General features: G+C 49.5%; 1 protein-coding gene across 1 annotated transcript in view; it reads left to right on the forward strand.

Moving 5' to 3' along the window:
• LOC138740873 (phosphofurin acidic cluster sorting protein 1-like) overlaps positions 1–27,525 on the forward strand; it is a 51,097-nt gene that overhangs the window by 20,217 nt on the left and 3,355 nt on the right. Inside the window, exons 8-23 of the mRNA XM_069894120.1 lie at positions 3,838–3,897; positions 5,476–5,633; positions 7,691–7,784; positions 7,908–7,988; positions 15,023–15,138; positions 15,684–15,810; positions 15,916–16,023; positions 16,654–16,760; positions 17,538–17,692; positions 20,807–20,917; positions 22,682–22,784; positions 22,867–22,909; positions 23,534–23,576; positions 24,537–24,684; positions 25,399–25,616; positions 26,456–26,578. Of these exons, the coding sequence (XP_069750221.1) occupies positions 3,838–3,897; positions 5,476–5,633; positions 7,691–7,784; positions 7,908–7,988; positions 15,023–15,138; positions 15,684–15,810; positions 15,916–16,023; positions 16,654–16,760; positions 17,538–17,692; positions 20,807–20,917; positions 22,682–22,784; positions 22,867–22,909; positions 23,534–23,576; positions 24,537–24,684; positions 25,399–25,616; positions 26,456–26,578 (1,795 nt within the window). The remainder of the gene's footprint in view (positions 1–3,837; positions 3,898–5,475; positions 5,634–7,690; positions 7,785–7,907; positions 7,989–15,022; positions 15,139–15,683; positions 15,811–15,915; positions 16,024–16,653; positions 16,761–17,537; positions 17,693–20,806; positions 20,918–22,681; positions 22,785–22,866; positions 22,910–23,533; positions 23,577–24,536; positions 24,685–25,398; positions 25,617–26,455; positions 26,579–27,525) is intronic.

Genomic DNA, 27,525 nt, shown 5'->3' on the forward strand with positions numbered 1-27,525 from the left:
TCGTTTTCAGTTTGGTATAATTGTTCATAGAATTCTCTAAAGTTTTCCTTGATCTCCGTTGGATTATATGTGATTTGTTTGTCTTTTTTCCTTGATGCAAATAGCATTTTCTTAGCTTGTTCTGTCTTAAGCTGCCATGCTAGAATTATGTGCGTTTTTTTCCCCTAATTCATAATATTTCTGTTTTGTCTTCATTATGTTCTTCTCCACCTTATAAGTTTGTAGTGTTTCATATTTTATTTTTTTATCTGCCAATTCTCTTCTTTTAGTTGTATCTTCCTTCATTGCTAATTCTTTTTCTATATTTACTATTTCCCTTTCCAACTGCTCTGTTTCCTGATTATAGTCCTTCTTCATCTTGGTTACATCACTTATTATTTGCCCTCTAATGAACGCTTTCATTGCATCCCATAGTATAAACTTATCTTTCACTGATTCCGTATTTATTTCAAAGTACATTTTAATTTGTCTTTCAATGAATTCTCTAAAATCCTGCCTTTTAAGTAGCATGGAGTTTAATCTCCATCTATACATTCTTGGAGGGATGTCCTCTAACTCTATTGTCAATATCAAGGGTGAGTGGTCCGATAATATTCTAGCTTTATATTCTGTTTTTCTTACTCTGTCTTGCATACGAGCTGATAACAGGAATAGGTCTAATCTTGAGTATGTTTTATGTCTACCCGAATAATATGAATATTCCTTTTCCTTTGGGTGTTGTTTCCTCCATATATCCAAAAGTTGCATTTCTTCCATCGATTTAATTATAAATTTGGTTACTTTGTTCTTTCTGTTAATTTTTTTTCCCAGTTTTATCCATATTTGAATCCAAATTAAGGTTGAAATCTCCTCCTATATGTTCCCTTGCGTGTCTGCTATCTTCAAAAAAATATCTTGCATAAACTTTTGATCTTCGTTAGGTGAATATACATTGAGTAAATTCCAAAACTCCGAATATATCTGACATTTTATCATTACATATCTCCCTGCTGGATCTATTATTCCCTCTTCTATTTTAATTGGTACATTTTTACTGATTAATATAGCTACTCCTCTAGCTTTTTAATTATAAGACGCTGCTGTTACATGTCCTATCCAATCTCTCTTTAATTTCTTGTGCTCCATTTCAGTTAAATGTGTTTCTTGCACGAATGCTATATCAATTTTTTCTTTTTTCAGTAAATTTAGCAGTTTCTTCCTTTTGATTTGGTTTTGTATTCCGTTAATATTTAAAGTCATATAGTTCAACTTAGCCATTTCATACTTTGTTTATCTTCCCTTTCCGTTTCCTCATCATCACCTTTCCCTCTTATCCATTTCTGCTTTCTTGTTTTGAACACTTTATAAGACAATATTTCTAAAACATCAAACATTTTCCTTATTCTCCTATCTAAAACTTCTTTAACCCCATTCTCCCCTCCCCCTCCTGAGTTGCCCTTTATCCCTTGTCGGGCAACCACATCTCCCCTCTCCATTTGGATTTGCGAATTCACTCGCAAGCGTCAACTGATTTTGCAGTGACCGTAACTCCTCCCCACCCAACCCCCCACGGAAAAGATTTCAATTTTCATATGTAACAAAGGTCACTCTTTTAATTCCCTCCTTATTTCCTCTGTTTCCTTTCATTCCCTTATTAATTCCTATCTATACTCTATATACTTTCCTCTAAATACGGATACACTCATGTACACACATATATACATACACACACACATATATATATATACCCATATACACACATACATATAGTTCGTAGTCATTTTTACTCTCATTACATGTCTTCATCTCTCTGCTTGTTTTGTAGTTGTTCTGCAAATTTTCGTGCTTCCTCCGGATCCGAGAACAGTCTGCTTTGTTGCCCTGAAATAACTATTTTAAGTACCGCTGGGTACTTTAACATTAATTTATATCCTTTTTTCCATAGGATCGCTTTTGCTGTATTGAACTCTTTCCTCTTCTTCAGGAGCTCAAAACTTATGTCTGGATAGAAAAAATTTTTTTGACCTTTGTATTCCAGTGGCTTTTTGTCTTCTCTTATTTTCTTCATTGCTTTCTCCAATATATTTTCTCTCGTTGTATATCTTAGGAATTTTACTAAAATGGATCTTGGTTTTTGTTGTGGCTGTGGTTTAGGGGCTAATGTTGTATGTGCCCTTTCTATTTCCATTTCTTCCTGTAATTCTGGTCTTCCTAGGACCCTGGGGATCCAATCTTTTATAAATTCTCTCATATTCTTGCCTTCTTCATCTTCCTTAAGGCCCACTATCTTTATATTATTTCTTCTATTATAATTTTCCATTAGATCTATCTTCTGAGCTAACAGCTCATGTGCCACTTTAACTTTTTTATTAGATTCTTCTAATTTCTCTTTTAAATCCTCTACTTCCATTTCTACGATTATTTCTCATTCTTCCACATTATCCACTCTTTTTCCTATCTCTGATATGACCATCTCTATTTTATTCATTTTTTCTTCTGCATTCTTAATTCTTTTTATTTCATTAAATTCTTGTAATTGCCAATCTTTTACTGATTCCATATATTCTTTAAAAAAAAATATCCATTGTCTTGCCTTTCCCTTCTTCTTCCATTTCTCTATGTTCTTCTTCTTCTTCTTCTTCCTCTGGGTTGGCCATCTGTTGTTTCCTTGTTTTCTTTTTGGTCTCTTCTTTCTTGTTTTCGTTGTTTTCTATGTTCTCTTCCTGTTGCTGTGTTGTAGCTGTCACTCTCAGTTGTGGAGATCAGCTGTTCCCCCCTCCCGTCAGTGTGTTTTTTTTTCATGCGCGGTTGCGCACTTTTACTCGGCTCCGCGAGCCATTTTTGTTGTCCCGAGCTCGGGACTTTCACCGACCTTAGGGAGCGGGCTTCTCTCTCCGTGGCGGGCCTCCTCGGACAGGTAAGGCCTTCACCTTCTTCTTCCCACATTCTTTCTTCTTCTCTTCTTCCCGTTGCTTTCGACTTTTCTCTCTTCGCTGCCATTTTCTTCTCACCTTTACTTTTACTTTGTTTTAATTTTTATTCTTGTTCCTTTGCGTTTTGTGTGTTTTTTTTCAACTTTTCCGGAGAGGGCTGGAATTCCCTGACCGGCCACTACTCCATCACGTGACTCCTCCCGAGAAGTCAATGTTAGTGCCGTTTGGTTGGAGGGAGCCCAGACGGAAGATGAGGGGCTGTTGCTCCAATTGTCTTAATCCAGTCGTGCATGGGGCCACGGACGAACATGTCGGATGGGACGGGGATTTGAAATGGGTGGCCACTGGGAGATCCCCCACTACTGCAGTGGTGGGCAGAGTCAAGGTTCTCGATGACGTGACCCCCCTCCCCCATTTGCTCCAATGTAGAGGAGACCGTTTAGGGGCCTTGCTGTGTTTGGACAAGCTGAAGGAGAGCTGAGAGTTAGGGGAATGGATTCTGGGCTAAGTTGTGATCTTCTAGGTCAAGCTGTGTGGCCGCCTTGTCATCTGTCATCTACCATTTCAGATTAACATAGAACATTCCAGCACAGGCCCTTCAGCCCACGATATTGGGCCAACCTATATAATCTGACTCCAGAATGGTGGGTGTTGTGGTTGGCACAATGGCTTTGCAGCACCAGCGATCAGGATGGGTGCTTGAATCCCGCACTGTCTGTAAGGAGTTTGCACGATCTCCATGCCTTTTGGGATGCAGTAGGAATCGAGAGCAACCCGTGATGGGGGGGAGTTTTGGGGGGGAGATGCAGGGAGCCCACGAGGGAGAACGTGCAAACTCCTCACCGGCCATCCCAGAGGTGGGGAGGGAGATCGGGCCTGTGGATCTGCAAGGCAGCTGAAATTAAAGTTACTGTTCTTTTAACAGCAGCAAAATATTAAGCAGAAGTTTGTGGCTTTGCTCAAGAGATTCAGAGTCTCCGATGAGGTGAGTGTGCTGTTGTCTTTTCTAGATTCCTTTGTGGTCCTATAATAGCACAGAAAGTGTCCCCCCCCCACTCCGCCCCCCGCCGCCTGGGTGGTCCGTCAGCCACCAAGCCCTTCGATGGTCGGCCACTGTGGTCACCAATCTGTGGGGTCGTCTTGTCTGCTTCTACTCAACAGGGTGGGGGTGGGATGAAGGGTGGTGTGGTGTTTTTCCTGCTTCTGTAGCAGAAAGAACCATAGATCACTACAGGCCATTCGGCCCCTCTAGTCTATGCCAAAACATTATTCCACTTGACCCATTGACCTCCTCCCACTCCATAACCTCCAACCTTTCCCATCCATGTATCTTTCCAATTTATTCTTAAAGCACACGATCGAACCCACATCAGATGGCAGCTCGTTCCACATTCACTCTCTGAGTGAAGAACTTCCCTCTAATGTTCCCCATAACCTTTCCCCCTTCAGCTTAAAACTATGACCTCTCACATATATCTCCCCCAATCTGTGGAAAAAGCCTTCTCACATCCACTGTCTTGTAAACCTTGATCACATCTCCCCTCATTCTTCTTTGCTTCAAAGAATAAAGTCCTTTGTACAACCCAACTTGACTTCAGTCCCAATAAGACCATGAGACACAGGAGCAGAAATAGGCCATTCAGCCCATCGAGTGTTCCCCACCATATAATCGTGAGCTGATCCATTTCCCCATTCAGCCCCCACCGCCCGGCCTTCTCCCAATAGCCTGGCTAATCAAGAACCCGTCGATCTCTGCTTTAAATACACCCAAAAACCCGGCTTCTACATCCACCCATGGCCACAAATTCCCAAAGTTCACCACCCTCTGGCTGAAGAAATCCCTCTGCATCTCTGTTCTAAGTGGACGCCCTTCAATCCTGAAGTTGTGCCTTCTTGTCCTGGACTCTCCCATCATGGGAAATTACCTTTCTACATCTACTCTGTCCGCGCCTTTCAACATTCGAGATGTTTTAATGAGATCCCCCTCATTCTCCTAAATCCCAACGAGTCCAGGTCAAGAGCCGTCAAACGCTCCTCAAACGATAACCCCCTCATTCCCAGAATCATCCTTGTGAACCTCCTCTGAGCCCTCTCCAATGTCAGCCCATCCTTTCTCAAACGAGGAGCCCAGAACTTCTCCTAATTCTCCCCCGTGAGGCCTCACCAGCGCCTGATAAAGCCTCAACATCCCATCCCTGCCCTTAGATTCTATTCTGGTCATAACGAACGCCAGCATCGCATTTGCCTTCTTCACCCCTGACTTGACCTGCACGAGGTTCCGGCTCCCTTCGCACCCAGGGATTTTCGATTTGCTCCCCATTTAGAAATCAGTCTGCCTGGTTATTTCTTCTACTAAAGTGCATGACAGTCCACTCTCCGTTTCTTGCCACTTCTCCGCCCCCTTCTCCTCGTCTGCCCAAGTTCTTCTGCAACCTCCCTGTTTCCTCGATACGACCCATTCCTCTGCCAACTTAGTGAGGGGCTGACACGTAACCCCCCCCCCCCCACCCGGCTTCTTGGTCCACGACGTTCAACCTGATGCTCTAATCCTTTGGTGTCTCAGGTGCTGGCTCTGGAGAACGTGTCCACTGAGCAGATCCAAGAGGTGGAGGAAGACCTGGACTTGTTGTATGACAGCCTGGAACTGTACAACCCAAGCGACAGTGGCCCTGAGATGGAGGAGACGGAGAGCGTCCTCAGCACGCCCAAGCCCAAACTGAAGTACAGCGGCTCCTTCCTCCTCTTCCCCCCCCTCCCCACCTTCAAACATAGAACACTGCAGCACAGTACAAGCCCTTCGGCTCTCAATGATGTGCTGACCTATATATATCTTCAAAAAGAAAATGAAACGTTTCCCAACCCCATAACCCTTGATTTTACTTCCATCCACGTTCCTGTCGCTCTTAAATGCCCCTAATGTTCCAGCTTCCACCCCCACACCCTGGCAAGGCATTCCAGGCCCACACAACTCTCCGTGTAAAAGGACATCCCCCTGACGTCTCCCCTAAACTTCCCTCCCTTCACTTTGTACAGCGTCCTCTGGTGTTTGCTGATCCCACCCTGGGAAACAGGCGCTGGCTGTCCACCCTGTCGATGCCTTTCAGAATTTTGTCGACTTCTATCACGTCTCCTCTCGTCCTTCTTCGCTCCAGAGAGAAAAGTCCCAGTTCTGCTAACCTCACCTCATGAGACTTGTTTCTCATCCAGGCAACATCCTGGTGAATCTCCTCTGACCCCCTCTCCACAGCGTCCACATCCTTCCTGTAATGAGGTGACCAGAACTGAACACAATACTCCAAGTGGGGTCTCACCAGAGATTTGTAGAGTTGCAACATGACCTCTCAACTCCTGAACTCAATCCCCCTATTAATGAAGCCTGGTGTCCCATCGACCTTCTTAAATATCCTATCAACCTGTGCGGCGACCTTGAGGGATCTATGGATTTGGACCCCAAGGTCCATCTGTTCATCCACACTCTTAAGTAACCGACCATTAACCCTTTTCTCAACCTTCTGGTTTGTCCTTCCAAAATGCATCACCTCACCCTGATCTGGATTGAACTGCACCTGCCACTTCTCCGCCCAACTCTGCCTCCTGTCTACATCCTGCTGTAACCTTCAGGTCCATCGACAGCCCCTCCAACCTCTGCAAACCACCTGCCCCACCCTGCTGCTTCTTTGTCCAGGTCATTTATAAACATCATGAAGGACAGGGGGTCCCAGAACAGATCCCTGTAGAGATGGGTGACCCTCGTCACGAGTGCTTGCCGCGGAGGGTTTCACCTCTCCGCCTGAAACTTGGAAGGTAGATGGGCAAGGGAATGGGCAGGCCCAGTCCTGGAGGAATGAGCAGGCCCGGTCCTGCGAGGAGGAACGGGCTCACTCTAGGGAAACTCCCCACCCCCCCCACCCTGCATCCTGCCCTTGTCCTCAGTAGGGCCTCCTTGACCCTCGTTCACCGGAAGCCATCGGTGGAGACCAGTGATTGGGTGCTTTGAAAACGGTGTCAAGTTGGGCTTCAACCCCGCTCAGATCAAGAGCTTTTGGAACATTGGTCTTCATAAATCAAAGTATTGAGTACAGGAGATGGGATGTGATGGTAAAGTTGTACAAGACATTGGTGAGGCCAAATTTAGAGAATTGTGTGCAATTTTGGTCACCGAACTACAGGAAAGATATCAATAAGATAGAAAGGGGCAGAGAAGATTTACTAGGATGTTGCCCGGACTTCAAGGACTGAGTTACAGGGAAAGGTTAAACAGGTACGGATTTTATTCCCTGGAGCATAGAAGAACAAGGGGAGATTTGATTGAGGTATTTAAAATTTTGAGGGGGACAAACATTGTAAATGTAGGTTGGCTTTTCCCACTGAGGGTGGGTGAGATACAAATCAGAGGACACGGGTTAAGGGTGAAAGGGGAAATGTTTAAGGGGAACTTCTTCACACAGAGAGTGTGGAACAAGTTAAAGGGGGTTGAGTTTTAACATTTAAAAACAATTTGGGCAGGTCCATGGAGGGGGTTGAGGGTTATGGACTATGTGCAGGTCAGGGGGATAGGCAAAAAAAAAGAAGGCTCTGCACAAATTAGAAGGGCAGAAGGGCCTGTTTCTGGGCAGTAAAGTTCTATTTCCGGCCCGGAACTTTGTGTTGAGACTTCCATTTCTGATTTCTGCTGGAGAGACTCTTCGTCCATCTGCCTGACCCGCGTGGGTCTCCAGTCTCTGCCCCTTTCCCTTCCCCTTCTCACTTTTCACTCTCTCTCTCTGACTTACCTCCAGACCTTTCTTCGAGGGGATGTCCCAGTCCAGTTCCCAGACAGAGTTCGGCAGCTTGAACAGTAAAGGGAGTCTAAACAAGGAACTGTCCAGCCCGGTGAGTGTTCCTGGTCTCTGCCGGGCCTCCGGTGCATTGTGGGGTTGGGCTGTGATGAATCCTGGGGCGGGATGGAACTAACACCTCCTTTCCTTTTCATCCGTCCACCTGCACTGACCACAGCTGGAGGCGACATTGAGTGAGAAACTCCAGGCGTCTCGTGTCAAACTCGCTGAGGAAGTGACGTCGGAGAACGAGTTCCCGGTAAAGTATCGTTTATTTTACCCCCCACTATGGGAGGGGTGGTGAGGAGGAAGGGGCATTGAGGAGAGGAGGGATGGTGAGGAGGGGCAGTGAGGAGGATGGGGCAGTGAGGGGGGGTGATGAGTGAGGGGGGTGAGGAGGGAGGGGGGTGAGGAGGGAGGGGGGTGAGGAGGGAGGGGGGTGAGGAGGGAGGGGGGTGAGGAGGGAGGGGGGTGAGGAGGGAGGGGGGTGAGGAGGGAGGGGGGTGAGGAGGGAGGGGGGTGAGGAGGGAGGGGGGTGAGGAGGGAGGGGGGTGAGGAGGGAGGGGGGTGAGGAGGGAGGGGGGGTGAGGAGGGAGGGGGGGTGAGGAGGGAGGGGGGTGAGGAGGGAGGGGGGTGAGGAGGGAGGGGGGTGAGGAGGGAGGGGGGTGAGGAGGGAGGGGGGTGAGGAGGGAGGGGGGTGAGGAGGGAGGGGGGTGAGGAGGGAGGGGTACTGAGGGGTAACATCACCAAGGCAATTAATTTGCTATTTCACACCTGATTTTGAGATCTTATCTGGAATGATTCTGGGTTATTTTCCAAGGTTCAGCAGTGATATTTTAAAGCAAAGTTACTCAACTTGTAGGTTTTTCTGACTTGGCCAATTATCCAAGAAAGAAGGATTATTGTTGTTTGAATCGTTCAAGAAAAATCGTCCTTGTCTCTCGACATCCTTGTTCCTCTCCCAATGTCAACAGTCTCCACCTAAGTGTCGCTTGATCGCTTACCATGTAGGATCTGTAAATGCTCGGCTCTTCAGACAGTGTCACACATGCAGCATTGAGCAGGCCCTTCAGCCCATTGATCTGTACTGCCTCTAACCACCCCGATCCCATTCCCACCCACCCCCCCCCTCGGTGCTCATCCCAATGACCCGGCCTCTGATTCTGCCGCTCCCCCACACACCGGGAGCCACCCGCAGCGGCTGGCGAGCCTTACCGATCCCATGGCCTGTCCTCGGCCATGGGGAGAGCTTGCGAGCTCCGCCCGGAGAGCAGCGGAAGGGGGGTGGGGCGGAAGCCTGGTTGCCAGGGGCCCAAGGCAGAGGGATCGCCGTACGCATGATGCTGGAGGAGGAAGCCGCGAGAGCGTTAAGTTCTCGACCGAATTGGGAAAGTTCGGAGTGGTCACGTGGCAGGGAAGGATGGTGGAGAGAACAGGAGTTCCCAGGCACAGGCTGGAGTCCAGGTTATACCAGGGTTCCAGAGAACAGGGTTAATTTGATAATTTTTTCGAGGTTTTCAAAATTATGAGGGTCATAGACAAGGAAAAATCCACCATCACCCCCTCCCACCTTCGTCCCATCTCTTTTCCTTTCGTTCTTTCTCTCCCTCTTTTCCCTCTCTCTCTTCCCTCTTTCTCTCCCTCTTACTCTCAATCTCTTTTCCCTCTCTCTCCCTCTCTTTTCCCTTTCTCTCTCCCCTTCTTTTCCCTTTCTCTCCCTCTCTCTTTTCCCTTTCTCTCCCCTCTTTCTCTCCCTCTCTCTTTTCCCTCTTTCTCTTCCTCTCTCTTTCCCCTCTTCCTCTCTTTTCCCTCTCTCTCCCTCTCTTTCCCTCCTCTCTCTCTCTTTTCCCCTCTCTTCCTCTCTTTTTACCCTCTCTCCCTTTCTTTTTCCTCTCTCCCCTTTTCTTCCCTCTCTCTCCCTCTCTTTCCCTCTCTCTCTTTCCCCCTCTCCCTCCCTCTCTCTTTTCCCTCTGTCCCATTCCACAAATTTCTTTTTCCTTGTTCTTTGCTGATTCCTTGAGGAAGAGCTTGGGCCCCGAAACATCGGTGATGGGTCTTTACCTCCTGTGGACGCCCTCGAGACCGGTCGAGGCCCTCCAACGTTTACCTTGTGTGTTTTTTTTACGATAATCCCGGCATCTGCAGACATCCATGTTTCATCCCACTGTCTGCCACTGCCCTGGGAAAACCTTTGAAGGCGAAAGATTTACAAGGCATACCATAAACGTTGACCAGTCGGTGGTGAAGGCGGTGAATGGATCACGGCGTGTTTTTTTTTTTTTTTTAAATTTTTTATTTTTCACACCATAAATCACAATAGCCATGATATACACTTTTTCTTTTCCACACATTTACAGTGACTTTTTCTCCCTCCCCCCTCCCTCCTCCCAAGCCACCCCCCCATCCCACCCCCTCTCATCCATTTTAGTTATACAATCTAGGTTGCATTAATTCAGTTAGACAATGTTGTCATTCAACAAAAATACACCAGAAATTCTACTGAGTCCATTCTTTTCTTTTCTTCTCCTTCCATCAACTTAGGTAATGTTTGTTCCCGGTAGGTTTTCGCTATTGTATTTAATGTAAGGCTCCCATACTTGTTCGAATATTTCAATATTATTTCTTAAACTATATGTTATTTTTTCTAATGGAATACATTTATTCATTTCTATATACCATTGTTGTATTTTCAAATTATCTTCCAATTTCCAGGTTGACATAATACATTTTTTTGCTACGGCTAGGGCTATCTTAACAAATCTTTTTTGTGCATCCTCCAAGTCAATTCCAAATTCTTTATTTTTTATGTTACTTAGGAGAAAGATCTCTGGATTCTTTGGTATATTGTTTTCTGTTATTTTATTTAATATCTGATTGAGATCATCCCAAAATTTTTCTACTCTCTCACATGTCCAGATTGCATGAATTGTTGTTCCCCTTTCTTTTTTTACATCGAAAACATCTATCAGATACTGTTGGGTCCCATTTAGATCACGGCGTGTTGATGTTGAGAGGAATAGGAGGGATGCGAGGTTGAGGCTTCATTCAGTCTCAATTCACTTGGAGTACGGGGCCCCTTAATAATGGAGGTTCTGGCATTGGAGAGGGTGCAGAGAAGAGTCGAATAATTTCTGGAATGAAGGGATTAGCATCTGGTTCTTGGAGTTGAGAATGAGAGGGGACCTTGTAGAAGTATTTTGAAAGTCGAAAGGCCCGAACAGAGTGGATGTGGCAAAGTTGTTTCCCACGATAGGGGTTCCAGGCAAAGAAGGTACAATGTCAGGATTGAAGGGCGCCCTTTAAAGCAGAAGTTCTTCAGCCAGAGGATGGTGAACCTCTGGAATTTGCTGCTACCGGCAGCTGTGGAGTTCATTGGGTGTATTTAAGGCAGAGATCGGCAGGGGATCTGAATATGCAGGACATCAAGGGTTATGGGGAGAAGGCTTGGGGAGAGGGGAACGGCAGAGTGGACTCGATGGGTTGAATGACCTGCCCCTAGATCTTTGTCCCCACGGAGGGCTGTTGAACGAGTTGCTGGCAGAAGCGGGAGAGGTGTAGAGACCAGTGGTTTTCGGCCTTTTTCTTTCCACCCACACACCACTTTAAGTCATCCTTGTGCCATCGGTGCTCTGATCAGTAAGGGGTTGCTTAAGGTGGGATGTGGGTGGAAAGAAAATGTTTGAAACCCACTATTTTAATTATCCCTCATGGTCTCATCATGTGCACCATTTCAGAACTCCCAAAGGAAATGGCCCAATGACCATTTTTCTCAAGCCAAATATTTCAGTAACAATCAGGTCTGGAGCATGGATTCTCAACCTTTCCTTCCCACCTTAAGCAATCCCTTACTAATCACAGAGCCCCGATGGCACAGGGATGGCTTAAAGTGGGGTGTGGGTGGAAGGAAAAAGGTTGAGAACCACTGGGGTGGACTATTTCATCGTTTAAAAGACATTTGGTCAGGTAGCTGGATGGGGGAAGGCTTAGTCATCCTGGAATGGGCTTCGATGGAAATTTTGGTCAGTAGAAACAAGTTGGGCCAAAGAGCCTGTTTTCATTGCAGAGAAGTCCAACTGTATTTGCTGCTAATGTGTCTGGAGGTATATAAATAGAACCTGGATGTACAAGAACAGGAACGAAAGGGGAAAGTGACACAGGTGCAGAATCAGGTTTATTGTCATGAACGTGTCACAAAATTTGTTGTTCTGTAGCAGGGATGTTGTGCGTGACAGGTGCAAAAACAGCCCTAAATTACATTTCCATAAATTCACTATTTAAAAATAACCAATTAGTGTAAAAGAAGAGAAAAAAAAACGAGGTTCGTTGTGCGTTCAGGAATCTGATGGTGGAGGGGAAGAAGCTGGTCCTGGATATTCGTCTTCAGGCTCCTGGACCTTTTCCCCAATGGTAGCAGAGTGAAGAGGGCATGGCCTGGGGGTCCTTGAGGATAAAGGCTGCTTTTTATAAGACACCGCCTCGTGTAGATGTCCTCGATGGAGTGAAGTCTGGTGCCTGTGATGTCGTAGGCGGGGAAAGAGTCTTTGGTGACATGCCAAATCTCCTCCAAAACTCCTCAAGAAGTCTAGCCGCTGGTGAGCTGTCCTCGTGATGGCGTCGGCCTGGAGGCCCCAGGACAGATCTTCAGAGATATTGACACTCAGGAGTTAGACGTTCTTGACCTTCTCAATTGCTGAAGGCCCCCACTCCCCAGTCAATGAGGACTGGTTCATGTTCCCCTGGCTTCCCATCCCTGAAGAACACCATCAGAGGCTCTGATAGCCCAGTGGTTGGAGCGCCGGTCTTGTAAAACCAGGGGTCGCGAGTCCGTTCCTCACTGGGGCCTCATTTCTGTGAGGGGCGCCGGACAAAGTGGCAACTCTCTTACAGTTAAAGAATTTCATGGATGTTACATTCTAAACGTAGGATTACGTGACATTAATGGAACCTTTACCTTGAAGTAAATGCCAGCAGGCATTTTTCCACTGAGGTAGGGGAAGTTCTTCACCCAGAGGGCGAAGGGGGTATGAGATGAGCTGCCAGCTGAGATGGTGAAATGCCGGCTCACTTTTGACATTTACGAAACATTTGGATAGCTATGTTGAAGGGAGGGGTAAGTCCATAGCCCTCCAGACCTGATCCTTTCCTGTTCTCTGCTTGCACCTCGAGGAAGGGCTCAGGCCTGTAACATCAGCCCTACCTCTTTACCTTCGGTGGACGCTGCGAGACCGGTTGGGTTCCTCCAGCATTTTGGTGGGTTTTTACTACAAACACGGTGTCTGTGGACTTCTGTGTTTCACAAGGGAAGGGCGCCATGGACTGCCTGAGGCACAATTATAGTTTGGCACAGACTAGCAGGGCCAAAGGGCATGTTTATATGCTCTCGAGAAGCAAGAAGGGTTTCAGGACTTCATCGTTTAGTTCCGTTCACCACCACTGGTCGTCTGTTAACTCTGGGTTTGAGGGAGCCCGTTCAGTACACTTCCAACTGGGAGTGAAGGGACCCTTGTGATCGTAGTGGAAGAGGGCGACGGTCAACATGGCGCAGGTAACCGAGATCCTGGCGGGGGCCCGCAACCGGAGCTGGCATCCCCGGGGGAGGGGAGGGGCCAGCAGGTGGCGACAGAGGCAAGTGTCCGTGCAAGCAGGTCTGGATGAGTACGTGGTCACAGAGCTTCAGGGCAGACGGGGAGCAGTGAGGGGGACTCCCACAGAGACCCTCCAAAGAGAGAAGAATGTCTTCAGTGTAGGCGTCCTTTGCAGAGGTTTCGCAGTGGAGCAACAGAATGAAGTGAAACCCGAACATCGGCAGGCGCCGATATTGTTGCGGCCTCCCCGACTTTCTCCACTACACTCGGGACTCGGGGAAGATACATGAGCATCTGGAAATCTCCTCCTACACTCTTCTTGCCACCTCTATAGAATCATTGGAACCAAATTCTCAATGGATGCGTAGATGGGAGCCTCTGACAGTTTAAACATCTCAAAGTTAAAATTCCAGATTTATTGTCAGAGCACATACCTGCCATCACGTGACTCTTTGCTGCAGGCCAGACAGAATGACCACATACTGCTAGCACCAAAACTGAAAAAGAGAGAGATGTAAACAACCTGACTGTGCCCTGCAGAAAATAAGTATTCAGTAATCAATAGCATGTAAAGTCAAAGTCTGTAAATGAGTCCCTGGTTGAGTTTGTCGTTGAGGAGTCTGACGGTGGAGGGGTAGCAGCTGTTCCTGAACCTGGTGGTGTGAGTCTTGTGGCCTTGATACCTCTTTCCTGACAGCAGCAGCGAGGACAGAGCACGTGTTGGGTGCGTTGGATCCTTGATGATCACTGCTGCTCTCCGCTTTTCCCGTGTAGACGCTCTCGATGGTGGGGGAGGGTTTTTGCCCGTGATGTCCTGGGCCTGTGTCCAACATCTTTTGCAGGGGTACTGGTGCCCCCCCCACACCAGGCTGTGACGCAGCCGGTCAGTGCACTTCCCACTGCACATAGAACATTACAGCACAGAAGCAGGCCTCTTCCGCACTTCCAGTCTGTGCTGAACCATTTTTCTGCCTAGTCCCACTGAGCCTTCTTTAAACAACGGGACAATATGAGCTGCCCTCCAATCCTCCGGCACCTCACCCACTTTAAATATTTCTGCCAGAGCCCCTCCAGCCTCCCTCAAGGCCCAAGGGAATATCTTGTTGGGCCCTGGGGATTATTCCATCCTTATTTGCAAGCACTTCCTCCTCTTTAGTTGGTGTAGGTCCCACAACCTCACTGCTCGTTTTCCTGACTTCCCACGTCTCTATACCTGTTTCCTGACTGAAAACTGATGAAAAAAAAAAAAAAATCTTTTGGCTCCTTACAGAGATTACCACTCTGATCTTCAAGGGGACTAATTTTGTCCCTTACTGTCCTTTTGCTCTTAATATTCTTGTAGAAACTCTGAGGATTTTCCTTCACATTGTCGCTAAAGCAACCTCATGTCATCTTTGACCCTTCCTGATTTCTTTCTTGAGGTTTTTCTTGCATTTTTTTTATACTCCTCAATTTTTCCCGTGTTGCCTATACCTGTTGTACCCCTCTCTTTTCTTCCAAACCAGATCCCCAATATCCCTCAAAAATCTAGGTTCCCTGTGCCTGCGAACCTCAGCTTTAATCCTAACGGGAACATACAAACTTTGTACTCTCAACATTTCACATCTGTAGAGGTTTCATCCACTTCTTTGGGACCCAGTCTCTCACCCACTGCTGTGTGTTCAGGTTTACATCGTGGAATCACTGGGATATTGTCTTGTTCCCACAGGAGTTAACGGAGCAGGAGTCATTTGGGGATCTCAATCCCACTGGGTCAAATCTCGATAAATCCAAATCACTGTCAAAGAGCAGCAAATCGGAGACTCAGATCTCTGCTTCTCCCAGGTCAGTGGATGGGTCCCACACACACTGACCCTCACTGGGGGATGGGTCCCACACACACTGACCCTCACTGGGGGATGGGTCCCACACACACTGACCCTCACTGGGGGATGGGTCCCACACACACTGACCCTCACTGGGGGATGGGCCTACACACACTGACCCTCACTGGGGGGACAGGTCCCATACACACTGACCCTCACTGGGGGGATGGGTCCCACACACACTGACCCTCACTGGGGGATGGGTCCCACACACACTGACCCTCACTGGGGGATGGGTCCCACACACACTGACCCTCACTGGGGGATGGGTCCCACACACACTGACCCTCACTGGGGGGACAGGTCCCATACACACTGACCCTCACTGGGGGGATGGGTCCCATACTGACACTCACTGGGAGGGGGAGCGTGTCTCCCACACACTGACCCTCACTGGGGGGATGAGTCTCACCCACTCTGACCCTCACTGTGGGTGGGGGGAATCCAACACACACTGACCCTCACTGGGAAATTGTTGACGGGTGTCTGTGATGTGCTTTTCAGTAAAGCCGAGGTTTCCCACACTCCAAAGCACAGGAGAACTCCACTAAAGGATCGGCATATGTCACGGGCACTGAACGACAGGACCAACAGCTCTGACAGTGAGCGGTCTCCAGAACTCAGCATCCAGGTGAGTGGGTGGGGTACCCGTGTGACTGGGAGTCCTGGGTTCTCGCCAGTACCCCACGTTCCGACGGAGTCTGCCCCTACTTGACGCTCCGTTCCTCCCCCCCAGGTCCCTCGTAAGGTTGTGTACGATCAGCTGAACCAGATCCTGTTGGCGTCGGAGAGCAGTGTGCCGGAGACGGTGGTCATGGTCAGCACCGTGGACTGGCAAGGGCAGGTACATCTGGGGTACCTCTTCACCTTGACGCAGAGCTGGGGGATGCATGCTCCCTCCACCTTCTCCTTCCTCCTCCCCCTTCTCCTCCCCTTCTCCCTCCCCCTTCCCCTTCTCCCTCCCCCTTCCCCTTCTCCCTCCCCCTTCCCCTTCTCCCTTCCCCTTCTCCCTTCCCCTTCTCCCTTCCCCTTCTCCCTCCCCCTTCTCCCTCCCCTTGCCCCTTCAACCTCTCCTTCCCCTTCTCCCTCCCCTTCTCCCTCCCCCTTCTCCCTCCCCCTTCTCCCTCTCCCTTCTCCCTCCCCCTTCTCCCTCCCCCTTCTCCCTCCCCCTTCTCCCTCCCCCTTCTCCCTCCCCTTCCCCCTTCAACCTCTCCTTCCCCTTCTCCCTCCCCAATCCTCTCCACTCCTCTTCCCTACTCCCCTCTCCACCTCCCTCCTTTCCCCACTCCCCTTCTCCCTTCCCCTTCCCCTGCACCTCCTCCCTTCCCCCTCCCTTCTTTCCCCACTCCCCTTCCCCTGCACCTCCTCTCCTTCCCTCCTCCACCTCCCTCCCTAACCCACTCCACTTCCCTCCCTTCCCCTCTCCACCTCCCTCCCTCTCCCTCACGGTCTGACCTCTCCTCTTCTCCCTCAGTACGTGTCTGAGCTGCTCCTGGAGCAGAAGCAGGCTGTTGTGTGCACGTGCTCCATGATCGAGGTGCAGACCTCCCTTTCTGCCATCCTATCCCGGATTCAGCGCTAGTGAGTACATTTTGTCCGAACATTTATTACTTGGGGTCCCCCCGAGCTTCTTTCCTCCATCCCAGTCAGGCAGGAGAAGGCCCATAATCCAGGCCAGAATTCCTAGCCCAGTGCTCCAGGTTTCAGAATGTGGTGAGGGTTTGGGTCCTGGAGGGGTCTGACCCGTCGGAGGGAGCTCGGCCCCGTGGGAGGGGCAGTCCTAGAAGGAGCTCAGCCCCATGGGAAGGTCGGACCTAGAAGGAGCTCGACCCCGTGGGAGGGACAGTCCTAGAAGGAGCTCAGCCCTGTGGGAGGAGCGGTCCTAGAGGGAGCTCGGCCCCGTGGGAGGGGCGGTCCTAGAGGGAGCTCGGTCCCGTGGGAGGGGCGGTCCTGGAGGGAGCTCAGCCTCATGGGAGGGGCAGTCCTAGAGGAAGCTCGGCCCCGTGGGAGGGGCGGTCCTAGAGGGAGCTCAGCCCCTTGGGAGGGACGGTGCTAGAGGGAGCTCCGTCCTGAAGGAAACTCTGCCCTTTGGGAGGGATGGCCCGTGAGAGAATTCTGCTAGGTGGGAGGTTGGGCCCTGAGGGTGCTCCCCACTCTCAGTGGGCCACTGGTGAGGGAGCTCCCCACTTTATAAGGAGTGTCCCCCAACGAAGTGTCAGAGTCACCCAATCCCCCAGACAAGATGCTAAATCAAATCTTCTGTCTTGGGTGGGTTTGGATGCTCTTGGGCATTTAAGCCAGGCTGGAGGTCCCCACACCTGCTCTGCTGATTCCACGTCTCCCTTCCTCTCCCGCCAGCTGCAACTGCAATGCCCAGATGCCCCGTCCGGTGAAGGTGGCCGCCATCGGGGGACAGAGCTACCTTGCTGCCATCTTGCGCTTCTTTGTGGACCAGCTCGCCAACAAGACCTCGGACTGGCTCAACTACCTACGAATCCTCGTGGTCCCGCTGGGTAGGAGTCAGATTTATTGTTATGTGATCGAGATGGTGCAACATCTCATGGAGTTTGCTTTTGACAAGCATGGGGAACGAGAGCCCCCAGGCGACTGGATTCTCCCGCAGCCACACAGAGTCCAGCCTGAACCATCGGCAACCCGCGTTCCCAATCTGGACTTCCAGAACGATTAGGCGCCCTCTCCAATACCTGATACACCTACCACCAGTTCTCGAGCCGGTCTCCAAGCAGTCCGCCGCCTGGCGCGAATCCCTCCGCCCAGTGGCCCGCGCAGTTCCCTCACCTCGAGTCGCCAGCCACCCACCCCCTGTGTGTTTCTTCAGCCGCCTTGCTGGTCCGCCGCCGTGGTTGCCTTCTCTGCTTCTCCTTCTCAAATAGTGGGGTGAGTCCTCTGTTTTCTGCTGCCCTGTGCCAGTCCTCCACTTCCCCCTTGTGGCCGTTGCCGATCAAGGCGGCGCCATCTTGGGTGTAGTCCCCAGGATGGCAGAATTTTTAAATGAAGCCACTGTTGCCCTCCATTATTCGGCTGTTTAAAGCCAGAGGGTCCAGCCAGGGGATTTGCAGTCCGGGGCTGTCAGCGGCAAGATTTTGTTTTAAATCAGGAGATTCGGTACAGTGTCAGGCCACGCCACCCAAACTTATCAATTAACCGACCGACCCCATACGCCTTTGAGATGCGGGAAGAAACTGGAGGAAACCCCACGCAGACACGGGGAGAACGTGCAAAGTCCTCACAGACAGCACCAGATTTGAACCCCGGTTGCTGGTGCCGTAAGAACATTGTGCCTTTTAAGGGGCGGCAGGGTTAGTGCCACGCCGTTACAGCGGTCAGGGTTCAAATCCCGCGCTGCCCTTTCTTTTTCAAATTTTATTTATTAATCAAAATAAATCATACAATCAAAATACATAATATCCATCCCATATAATCTCCCCCTAAACCCCCCCCCCTCTAAACTACCCCAAAAGAAAGAAAGAAGAAAATAGAGGAGATCAACTTACATAACAACCTTCAACTATCGACATGGTTTAGTGGAAACCCAACAATTTGTGGGGGGGAAAAAAACTGATTACAAATTCAATCTCGTATGCGGGCTCCAGACTTTAATGTAGAAAGGATCTTTGTTATGTAAATTATACGTCATCTTTTCCAATGTGATAGAAGACCTCATTTCCAAACGCCACTGTTGAACACTCAAATCATTTTTCCAAGTAACCACCAAAGATTTTCTTGCCATGGCTAAAGCCAGTCTCAAAAATGGCAATTTGGGACATGTCTAATTTTAATTCCAAACTCAGTTTCTAAATCTAATCCATCAAAAATGCTAAGCGAAATTTTAAACTTAAATAAAGCTTCTAAAAGTTCCTTAATTCTATTCCAGAAAGGTCGCTTTGTCTCACGTGACCAAGTAGAGTGCAGGAAAGAGCCAACCTGCTAAAACATAAATCAGAAGAAATAAATAAACTTATATTTCCTTAACTTTTCAGGATTTTAAAAATAACTGATGTATAAAGTTATAAAGAACCAATCTATACCTTACGTTTACAATTTTAGTCAAACTGTCCTCACATATAATCATCCTGAGAAATAATTTTCGATGAATCTTTTTCCCATTTTAATTTAGATTTATAAATATCCGGCTTAAGCATTTCATTCTGTAATAAAGCGTACATCTCTGATATAAATCCCTTCTTATCCCCTTCAGTAAGTAAACTCTCAAATTTAGACTGCCTAGGTAACCGTAACGTACGCTTAAAATTATCCAACAGCAAGGCTCTGACCTGATAATAAGTCAACAGGGTATTTGAAGAAATTCCATATATCTCTTTCATTCTTTGAAACGAAATAAAATACCTGGCCTCATAACAATACAGGTACACAATTCTGTATATGGACATCTGAAATCCAGAAAGCTCAAAAAACTGGCAAGTGGGGAGAGAGAGGGCAGTGCAAGTCGGGCAGTCGAAGGGGGGAGACCGGCAGAGCGAGTCAGGCGGTCGAGGGGTGGAGATCGGCAGCGTGAGTCAGGCAGGCAAGAGACTGGCAGCGTGAGCCGGGCGAGCAGGTGAGGGGGGGGTGGAGACGGCAGCGCGATTGGAAGGGGGGTGGGGGTGCATATGGCAGCACAATTTGAGTGGGCTTAAATCTGGCTTTCCAAAATCTGGAAAAATCCGAAATTAGGAACACACTGTCCCCCAAGGGTTCCAGATAAAGGATTGTGTACCTGTACCACTTAATTCCTTTCTGTTCCCACAAAATTCCCACGCTATCTGTAAGGAGTTTGCACGTTTCCACCCCCAATCCCCCCATGTTTGCATGGGTTTCCCCCCTACTGTTCGAAAAATACCGGGGGGTTGTAGGCCAATTGGATGTGATTGGGCTGGAAGGGCCTGTTACTGCACTGTGCGTTTAAATTTTTTAAAAATTGAAATTTAAAAAAAAAATGTAAGTATTTCCCCTCTCACCCCAGATGCCCACTAGCTTCAGATTCTCCCACGACCTGGGGAAAAAAAATTTGGACAATTTCCCTTTCTCCTTAACTATCTTAGAAGCCTTTATTAGGTTAGCTCCTCAACCAACAACACCAGAGTTTTAAAAACCTGCCATTCTCTCCATATAACCGGAGCCCTCCAGTTCTGGAAATGTCCTTGTGTATCTTTTGTGCGCCCCTTTGGTTTGGTGACTTCCATTGGATAAACTAGGGCTGGTGGGGATACAAACCAGAGAACATGGGTTAAAGGGGAAAGGTTTTTTGGTGGGGGGGGGGAACTTCTTCACATGGAGAGTGGTGGGGGTGTGGAATGAACTGAGGTGGTGAACGCGGTCTTAGTTTTAACGTTTAAGAAGAGTTTAGATGGAAAGGGTATGGGCATAGGTCAGAGGCAAAATAGTCTATCACAGACTAGAAGGGCTGAAGGTGCCTGTTTCTGTGCTGTAATGTTCTTTGGTTTACTTTGTTCTGCAGCAATAAATACTATCTCACTATCTTTCTACTGCATGACAGAAGACTTGATTGAACCTGAGGTGGCAGAACAGGACGTATGTGGGGATACAACGTGCCTTGGGGTGTAGTAGGCAGATGCTCCTAATTCTGCCCCTCCTTTCTCTTCCAGGGTTTCACCCTGTGGCTAAGTACATGGCCTCGCTGGACAGCAGGTACAACACCCTGTTCCTGGACTCTGCCTGGACTGAGCTGTTTGGCAAGTCGGAGCCGCCCACCGTAGGTAGGATCGTGCTGGGGAGCGGGGAGGTCTGATCTTGGGACCCTCTCACCACTCGGCGAGTTCTTCTTTCCCTGGGGAATACCCCTCCCAGCTCGGGGTAGAGCCCATGTCGTTCACCATGAATCCCCCCCGGCCCAAATCAACCTCCCCTCTCAGATGTGGCCGTCACGGTTAATAGGAGACGAACCTGTGTGGGTAGAGCATCAGCTGATGGGCAGGCAGCGGAGCGTTGCAATACAAGGATCTGATTGGCTGACAGTTGCTGGTGGTGTCCACAGGGGTCAGGGCCACTTCTTTATACGCTGTGTATTAATGACTTGGATTACGGAACGAATGGCTTCGGGGCCAAGTTTGCAGACGATACAAAGGTCGGCGGAGGAGCGGTTCGTGTTGAGGAAACACAGAGACTGCAGATGTACTTGGACAGATGAGGAGAAGGGGGCAGAGAAGCGGCAAATGAAACGGAGAGTGGGCGGTCATGCACTTTGGTAGAAAAAAATAACTGGGCAGACTGATTTCTAAATGGGGAGAAAATCGAAAATCCCCAGATGCAAAGGGAGGCGGGATCCTTGTGCAGGATGGGCTGGAGGGAAACATGCAGGTTGAGTTGGGGGTGAAGGAGGCAAATGCGATGCTGGTGTTTTTTACAACCATATAACCACTTACAGCACAGAACAGGCCAGTTCGGCCCTACTAGTCCATGCCGTAACAAATTCCCACCCTCCTAGTCCCACTGACCAGCACCCGGTCCATACCCCTCCAGTCCTCTCCTATCCATGTAACTATCTAGTCTTTCCTTAAATGTAACCAATGATCCCGCCTCGACCACGTCTGTCGGAAGCTCATTCCACATCCCAACCACCCTTTGCATCAAGAAATTTCCCCTCGTGTTCCCCTTATAATTTTCCCCCTTCAATCTTAAACCATGCCCTCTAGTTTGAATCTCCCCCACTCTTAATTGAAAAAGCCTATCCACGTTTACTCTGTCTGTCCCTTTTAAAATCTTAAACACCTCTATCAAGTCCCCTCTCAATCTTTTACGCTCCAGAGAAAAAAGCCTCAGTCTGCAGAACCTTTCCCTGTAACTCAAACCTTGAAATCCTGTCAACGTTCCCGTGAACCTTCTCTGCACTCTCTCTATTTTGTTTATATCTTTCCTATAATTTGGTGACCAAAACTGTACACAGTACTCTAAATTTGGCCTCACCAATGCCTTGTACAATTTCATCATAACCTCCCTACTCTTGAATTCAATACTCCGATTTATGAAGGCCAACATTCCAAATGCCTTCTTCACCACACCATCTACCTGAGTATCAGCCTTGAGGGTACTATTTACCACAACTCCTAAATCCCTTTGTTGCTCTGCACATCTCAATAGCCTCCCATTTAACCAGAATAGAATATTACTGTTACTGTGCTGTATGTCTAAATTTTAAATAAATGAATAGAAAATCTGCAGATGCCACGACTGTAATGAAAACACAGTAAATGCTGGAGGGACTCGGCTGGTCTCACAGTGTCTATAGGAGGAAAAGATCTATCACCAGTATTTTGGGCCTGAGCCCTTCATCAAATACCTCAGGCCTGAAACACCGGTGATAGATCTTTCCCACCTATGCCTGCTGTGAGACCGGCCAAGCTCCTCCAGCGTTAACTGCGTCTTTACAATGAAAACTTTGGTCTGTTTGTCAAATGTGATTTCCCTCTCATACATCCAAGCTGACCTGTTTGATTCTGTGGATCTTTTCTTGCCTCTATTAGATGCTTTGGACGTGGTGGGGCGAATTATGCAGTACATTACTGGTGCACAGGTGTCTCACCAGCTGCCGATCGCTGAGGCCATGCTGACCTGCAAGTACAAGAGGTAACAACACGCAGCTTCTCTGTCCCTGTGTACTGCTGCCTGCTGGGCTCCGCTTTCTAACACGTTGCCTCCTTCTCCTCAGTCATGAAGATGATTCGTATCAGAAGTTTATCCCGTTTATTGGTGTGAGTACCTCATCTGCTGACGTAACCCAAAATCCTGTCTCCATCGTTCAGTCTCTCTCCTCTCCCTCTCTTTTATATATATACACACACACACACACACACACACACACACACACACACATATATAAAGACATAAGAAATAGGAGCAGGAGGCGGCCATTCGGCCCATTGAGCCTGCTCTGCCATTCAATGTGATCACGGCTGATCTGATGACAAACTCATCTCCACTGTCCTGCCTTTTCCCCATATCCCTGAATACCTCTACAATGTAAAAATCCATCCAACATCTATCTATAAATCTATCAATTTACACACACACACACACACACACACACACACACACACACACACACACACACACACACACACACAGTCTCTTGTGGACTCTGTGTGTGTCTCTTGTGCGCAGTTTGCACATCTCTCTTGCAACTCATACAATCTCCACTCATCCACTCTCTCACTCTCTCTCTCTCTCTAAAGTACACACACTGCCTGTGTCTCTTGCACATGCCCTCATGAACACGTACTGCCTCACACATGGCTCCCTGAGTTTCTTTCCATGTGATTAGAGATTAAAATAGTTTAGAAAAGCCAATGGTTTAGAAAATGTTGTTTATTCCACAGGTGGTGAAAGTTGGGATCATCGAGCCATGCCCTGTCACTTCAGGTACTGATATTTCTGGGTTATTCTCCCACTGTCTCCCTGTTCCTGTCACTTCCCTACGTATCCTTCAGTCCCAGGGCTTTACACCTTAAACTTGCATCCTCCTCTCTCTCTCTCTCTCTCCCTCCCTCTCTCACTCCCCCTCATCCTCTCTCTCTCCCCCTCCCCTCTCTGTCCCTTTCCCCTCCCTCCCTCCCTCTCTGTCCCTTTCCCCTCCCTCCCTCTCTCTCTCCCCCTTCCCTCTCTCACGCTCTCCCCTGCTCCTGTGCTGATCGCCGGTGAGGATGGGACATTGTTTCTAATTGGTACTGACTGTGGTCTCCGATGAGGAGGGCAAGGATCCAGTTGTAGAGTGAGGTGCAGGGGCCCAGGGTTTGGAGCTTGTTGATCAGCTCTGAGGGAACAATGGTGTTGAAGGCCGAGCTGTGATTGACGAGAACCAGCCTGACAGACGAGTTATCATGGTCTAGGTGATCCAGAGCTGGGTGGAGGGCCAGCGAAATTGCGTCTCCAGTGGAGAGATTGTGGGGGAAGACAAATTGCTGTGGGTCCAAGATATGGATTAATTCTGCCCACAGCCAAGGTCTCCAAAGTCACCAGTGTGACTGGGCGATCGTCGTTGAGGCAGTTCACGCTGCTCTTCTTGGGTGCCGGTGGCAGGGGGTGGGGAGGGGGTCAGTGACGTTGGAGCTCACAAGAGCGCGTCTCCAGGCACCTTGTGAGGCGTCTCCGGGCACCTCGTGGCATGTCTCCAGGCACCTTGTAGGGTGTCTCTGGACATCTCCCTGTCGCTGTTTTTGGTGGGCTCCAGCACCTAATAGATTATCGGTGCACCCCTGGTCGATGCCCTTTTAAAGCAGGTGGGAACCTCTGTCCAGCCTCCACAGTGTGTTGAAGCTGAGCGGGAGCATCTCTGAGTCTCATTATTTCTCTCTCTCTCTTCCCCCCCCCCCCACCCCCCAGCATCTGCTGAGCCAGAGGACGCAGTGGCAGCTGTGAGTTTCGTCCCCTCTACGTCCCCTCCCCACAGCGCCAGCTCCGCCCACGTCAAAGAAGCTTTGTCCACACCCCCCTCCTCCCCCTCCATGAGTGGCAGCCTCTCCTCAACGAGGTGAGCGCGAGTGAGTGGGCCTCCGCGGGGTGGGAAGGGAAACATTCAGCGGGTTCAATAAACGATGACTCTGGACCCAGGAAGGATCTTTATTAAAAGACATGCAAAGGGATGGCACCAGGGATAACGCCCGCTCGTACCCTTGATCACACAGCACCGTATAATCAGTCACGACCGATACCAGCAACTGTGCACAGACTGATAACAACCAAGGATTACACTACCCACCGTTCTTTGTCTAACATGGGCTCGGCTCCACTGCTGTCTAACAGCCCCCATCCCTGTGTTGTGCACCCCTTACCGACGACTCCTCCAGTGTGTCCACAATTGGCGACCTGGAGTGGAGCAGGGTTCGTCAGGGCTGAAGGGCAAAGGAGGAAGATCTGCTCCACGTGATGGGCCTAATATAGTGCAGGGAGCTGAAAGGTCCGGCCCAGGTAATCACTGGGTGATTAAAGGGGGCCAATGGGTGGGTGGAGTCCAACCTTGATTGGCAAGTGACGTGACTTCTGACCAGGTACCAGACGGAGGTAACATGACCCTCCTCCATCCACATTTCCACCAGGTTCCAGGCAGAGAGGTCAAGTGACCTTCCACCATCCACATGACACCCTTTATCCCCCCACCCCCTGGGAGCTGGTTTGGGGATCGGGAGGATGGGAGGTGCATCCATAGGCCGTTGGCCTATTGAGGTCACTGGTGTTGATTTTGCAGTGCGGGCAGCGGGGAAGCCATGGGCCTGCAGGTGGACTACTGGCTCTCCCAGTCTGTGGAGCGGCGGAAGGAAGGGGAGCGGCGGGACGCCAATGCGAAGAATACGCTGAAGAGTGCCTTCCGCTCGGTGCAGGTCAGCCGGCTGCCAAACGGCGGGGAGGTCGCGCTCTCCGCTACCATGTCCATGACCGTGGTCACCAAAGAAAAGAACAAAAAAGGTATGTTTTTGGAGGGTGGGAGGAAACCGGAGCACCCGGTGGAAACCCACTCAGACACAGGGAGATCGTACAAATTCCTTGCAGACAGCGCAGGATTTGAACCCAGGGTCTCTGGAGCTGTAACAGCATTGTGTGAACCACCACGCTAACTGTGCCATTGCTTTACAGCGGCTGATTAACCCGAGTCCTCAGGAAGTGGGAAAAATGCGCATGTTCACAGGGAGAAGGTACAGGCTCTGCACGCAGACACTGCCCATGGCCAGGATCGAGCCTGGAGCTGTGCGGTGTGAGTCCTGCAGTCAGCGAAGTGGTTCAAGTGACGCTCTTACAAAGTCGGCGTCCCGGGTTTCAAATCATGCGCTCTCTGTAAGGAGGTTGTGCTTTCCCCCCCTCCCCGACCTATGCAGGCTTTCCCTGGGGTGGGGGGGGCGGGGGGGGAAGCGTCTCTGGTATGCTCTGAATGGTGGGAGGAAACCTGAGCTCCCCGGAGGAAAACCCATGCAGACACAGGGAGAGCATACAAGCTCCTCACAGGCAGTGCGGGATTCGAACCTGGGCACTGTAAAGGCATTGCACCGACCATGCCGCCCATGATTATACCTCGATGGAGGCCTCAGGCCCGAAACCCTGGTTATGTATCTTTATCTTTGCAAAATATAGCACACTGCACTCTTTCAATCTTATTGATGATCCTTCCTGACCTTTGGGCTGCTGTGACCCCTCTCCCCTTCTTCTTTATACTCGGGTAAACCACCATCCCGGAGCAAGGCAGAGTGTGGAAGAGGTGGGCGATGGAGGTTTGGGAGAGCAGAGGGTACTTAACGTTATATTGTTTGCAGTGGCCACGATATTCTTAAGCAAGAGGCCAAAGGATAAGGAACTGGACTCGAAGAGTCAGATCATCGAAGGGATCAGTCGCCTGATCTGCTCCGCGAAGCAGCAGCACCAGAGCATGTTGACAGGTTAGGACTCTGCAGGCTTGGGACCCCCCTTGTCCATGCTGTGCATCGGGTCTGAGTTCCGGGTGGGGGTGGGGGTTCGACTTTTCCCAAAAAAAGAACCCTCATCCCTGTTCGGGCAGAAAGTCCCTCCACCAGAGCCCGATGCCTCTGCAGTCCAGAGAGGTCAGGGGCGTTCTCTACGTCAGAGGGACTGGTCGCAGACTGGGGGAATCGCTTCGCCCATGCCTCCTCTCCGTCCGCAACAACAGCCACCTCCCGTTAACACTGCTTGATGTTACTTAAATGTAAATACCGTGCTCCGCCACAGAGAAGAACGACAGAACAAAACATTTCTAGCAAAAAAAAAACAAATGTAAATCACTGCAGAACACCAGCAGAACAACAAAAGGAAATATTGTGGGGTCCCCCAATCAAATCTTTATTATATTATAATTTAAATGTTCATTACAAGGCTGGCAATCACTTGCTATGCTGACAAACCTCGAGCCTTGGGCCTCGCAGATTTGAAAATTCAGTGATCACCAGTCTCCATGGCGCCTGCTGTCCCCAAGATACAAACCAACACCCCCTCCTTTCTCACCGCCCCCCCTCCTTGGGTCTTTCCACTGCCCTGAGTGGAGTGTCACCACCCGCTTTGGGAATGGCTGGCTTAAACCCATCAAGGCTGCCAGTATATCGAGTGCCCCTCCCCGTGCAATAAACCAGCTGCGTCCACTTCACTTGTTGGCAAGGGTGGTATATAGCATCCTGACCTTGACCTTGCAGAGGGAGACTAAGACAGCAGCTCTCGGACACCTCCTTCCGACCTCTGGATCATGACCCTACCTGTGAATGTCAGGCCACCGGTTCCCCTGTCATCGCGGATCTCATTAGTTCAGGAGATCTACCCTCCACAGCCTCCCACCCTTTCTGCCCATTTATATCCCTTTCCCAAGAACCACCAGCAG

Source organism: Narcine bancroftii, chromosome 8 (assembly GCF_036971445.1).
Source record: "Narcine bancroftii isolate sNarBan1 chromosome 8, sNarBan1.hap1, whole genome shotgun sequence".
In the NCBI taxonomy this organism is placed as follows: Eukaryota; Metazoa; Chordata; class Chondrichthyes; order Torpediniformes; family Narcinidae; genus Narcine; species Narcine bancroftii.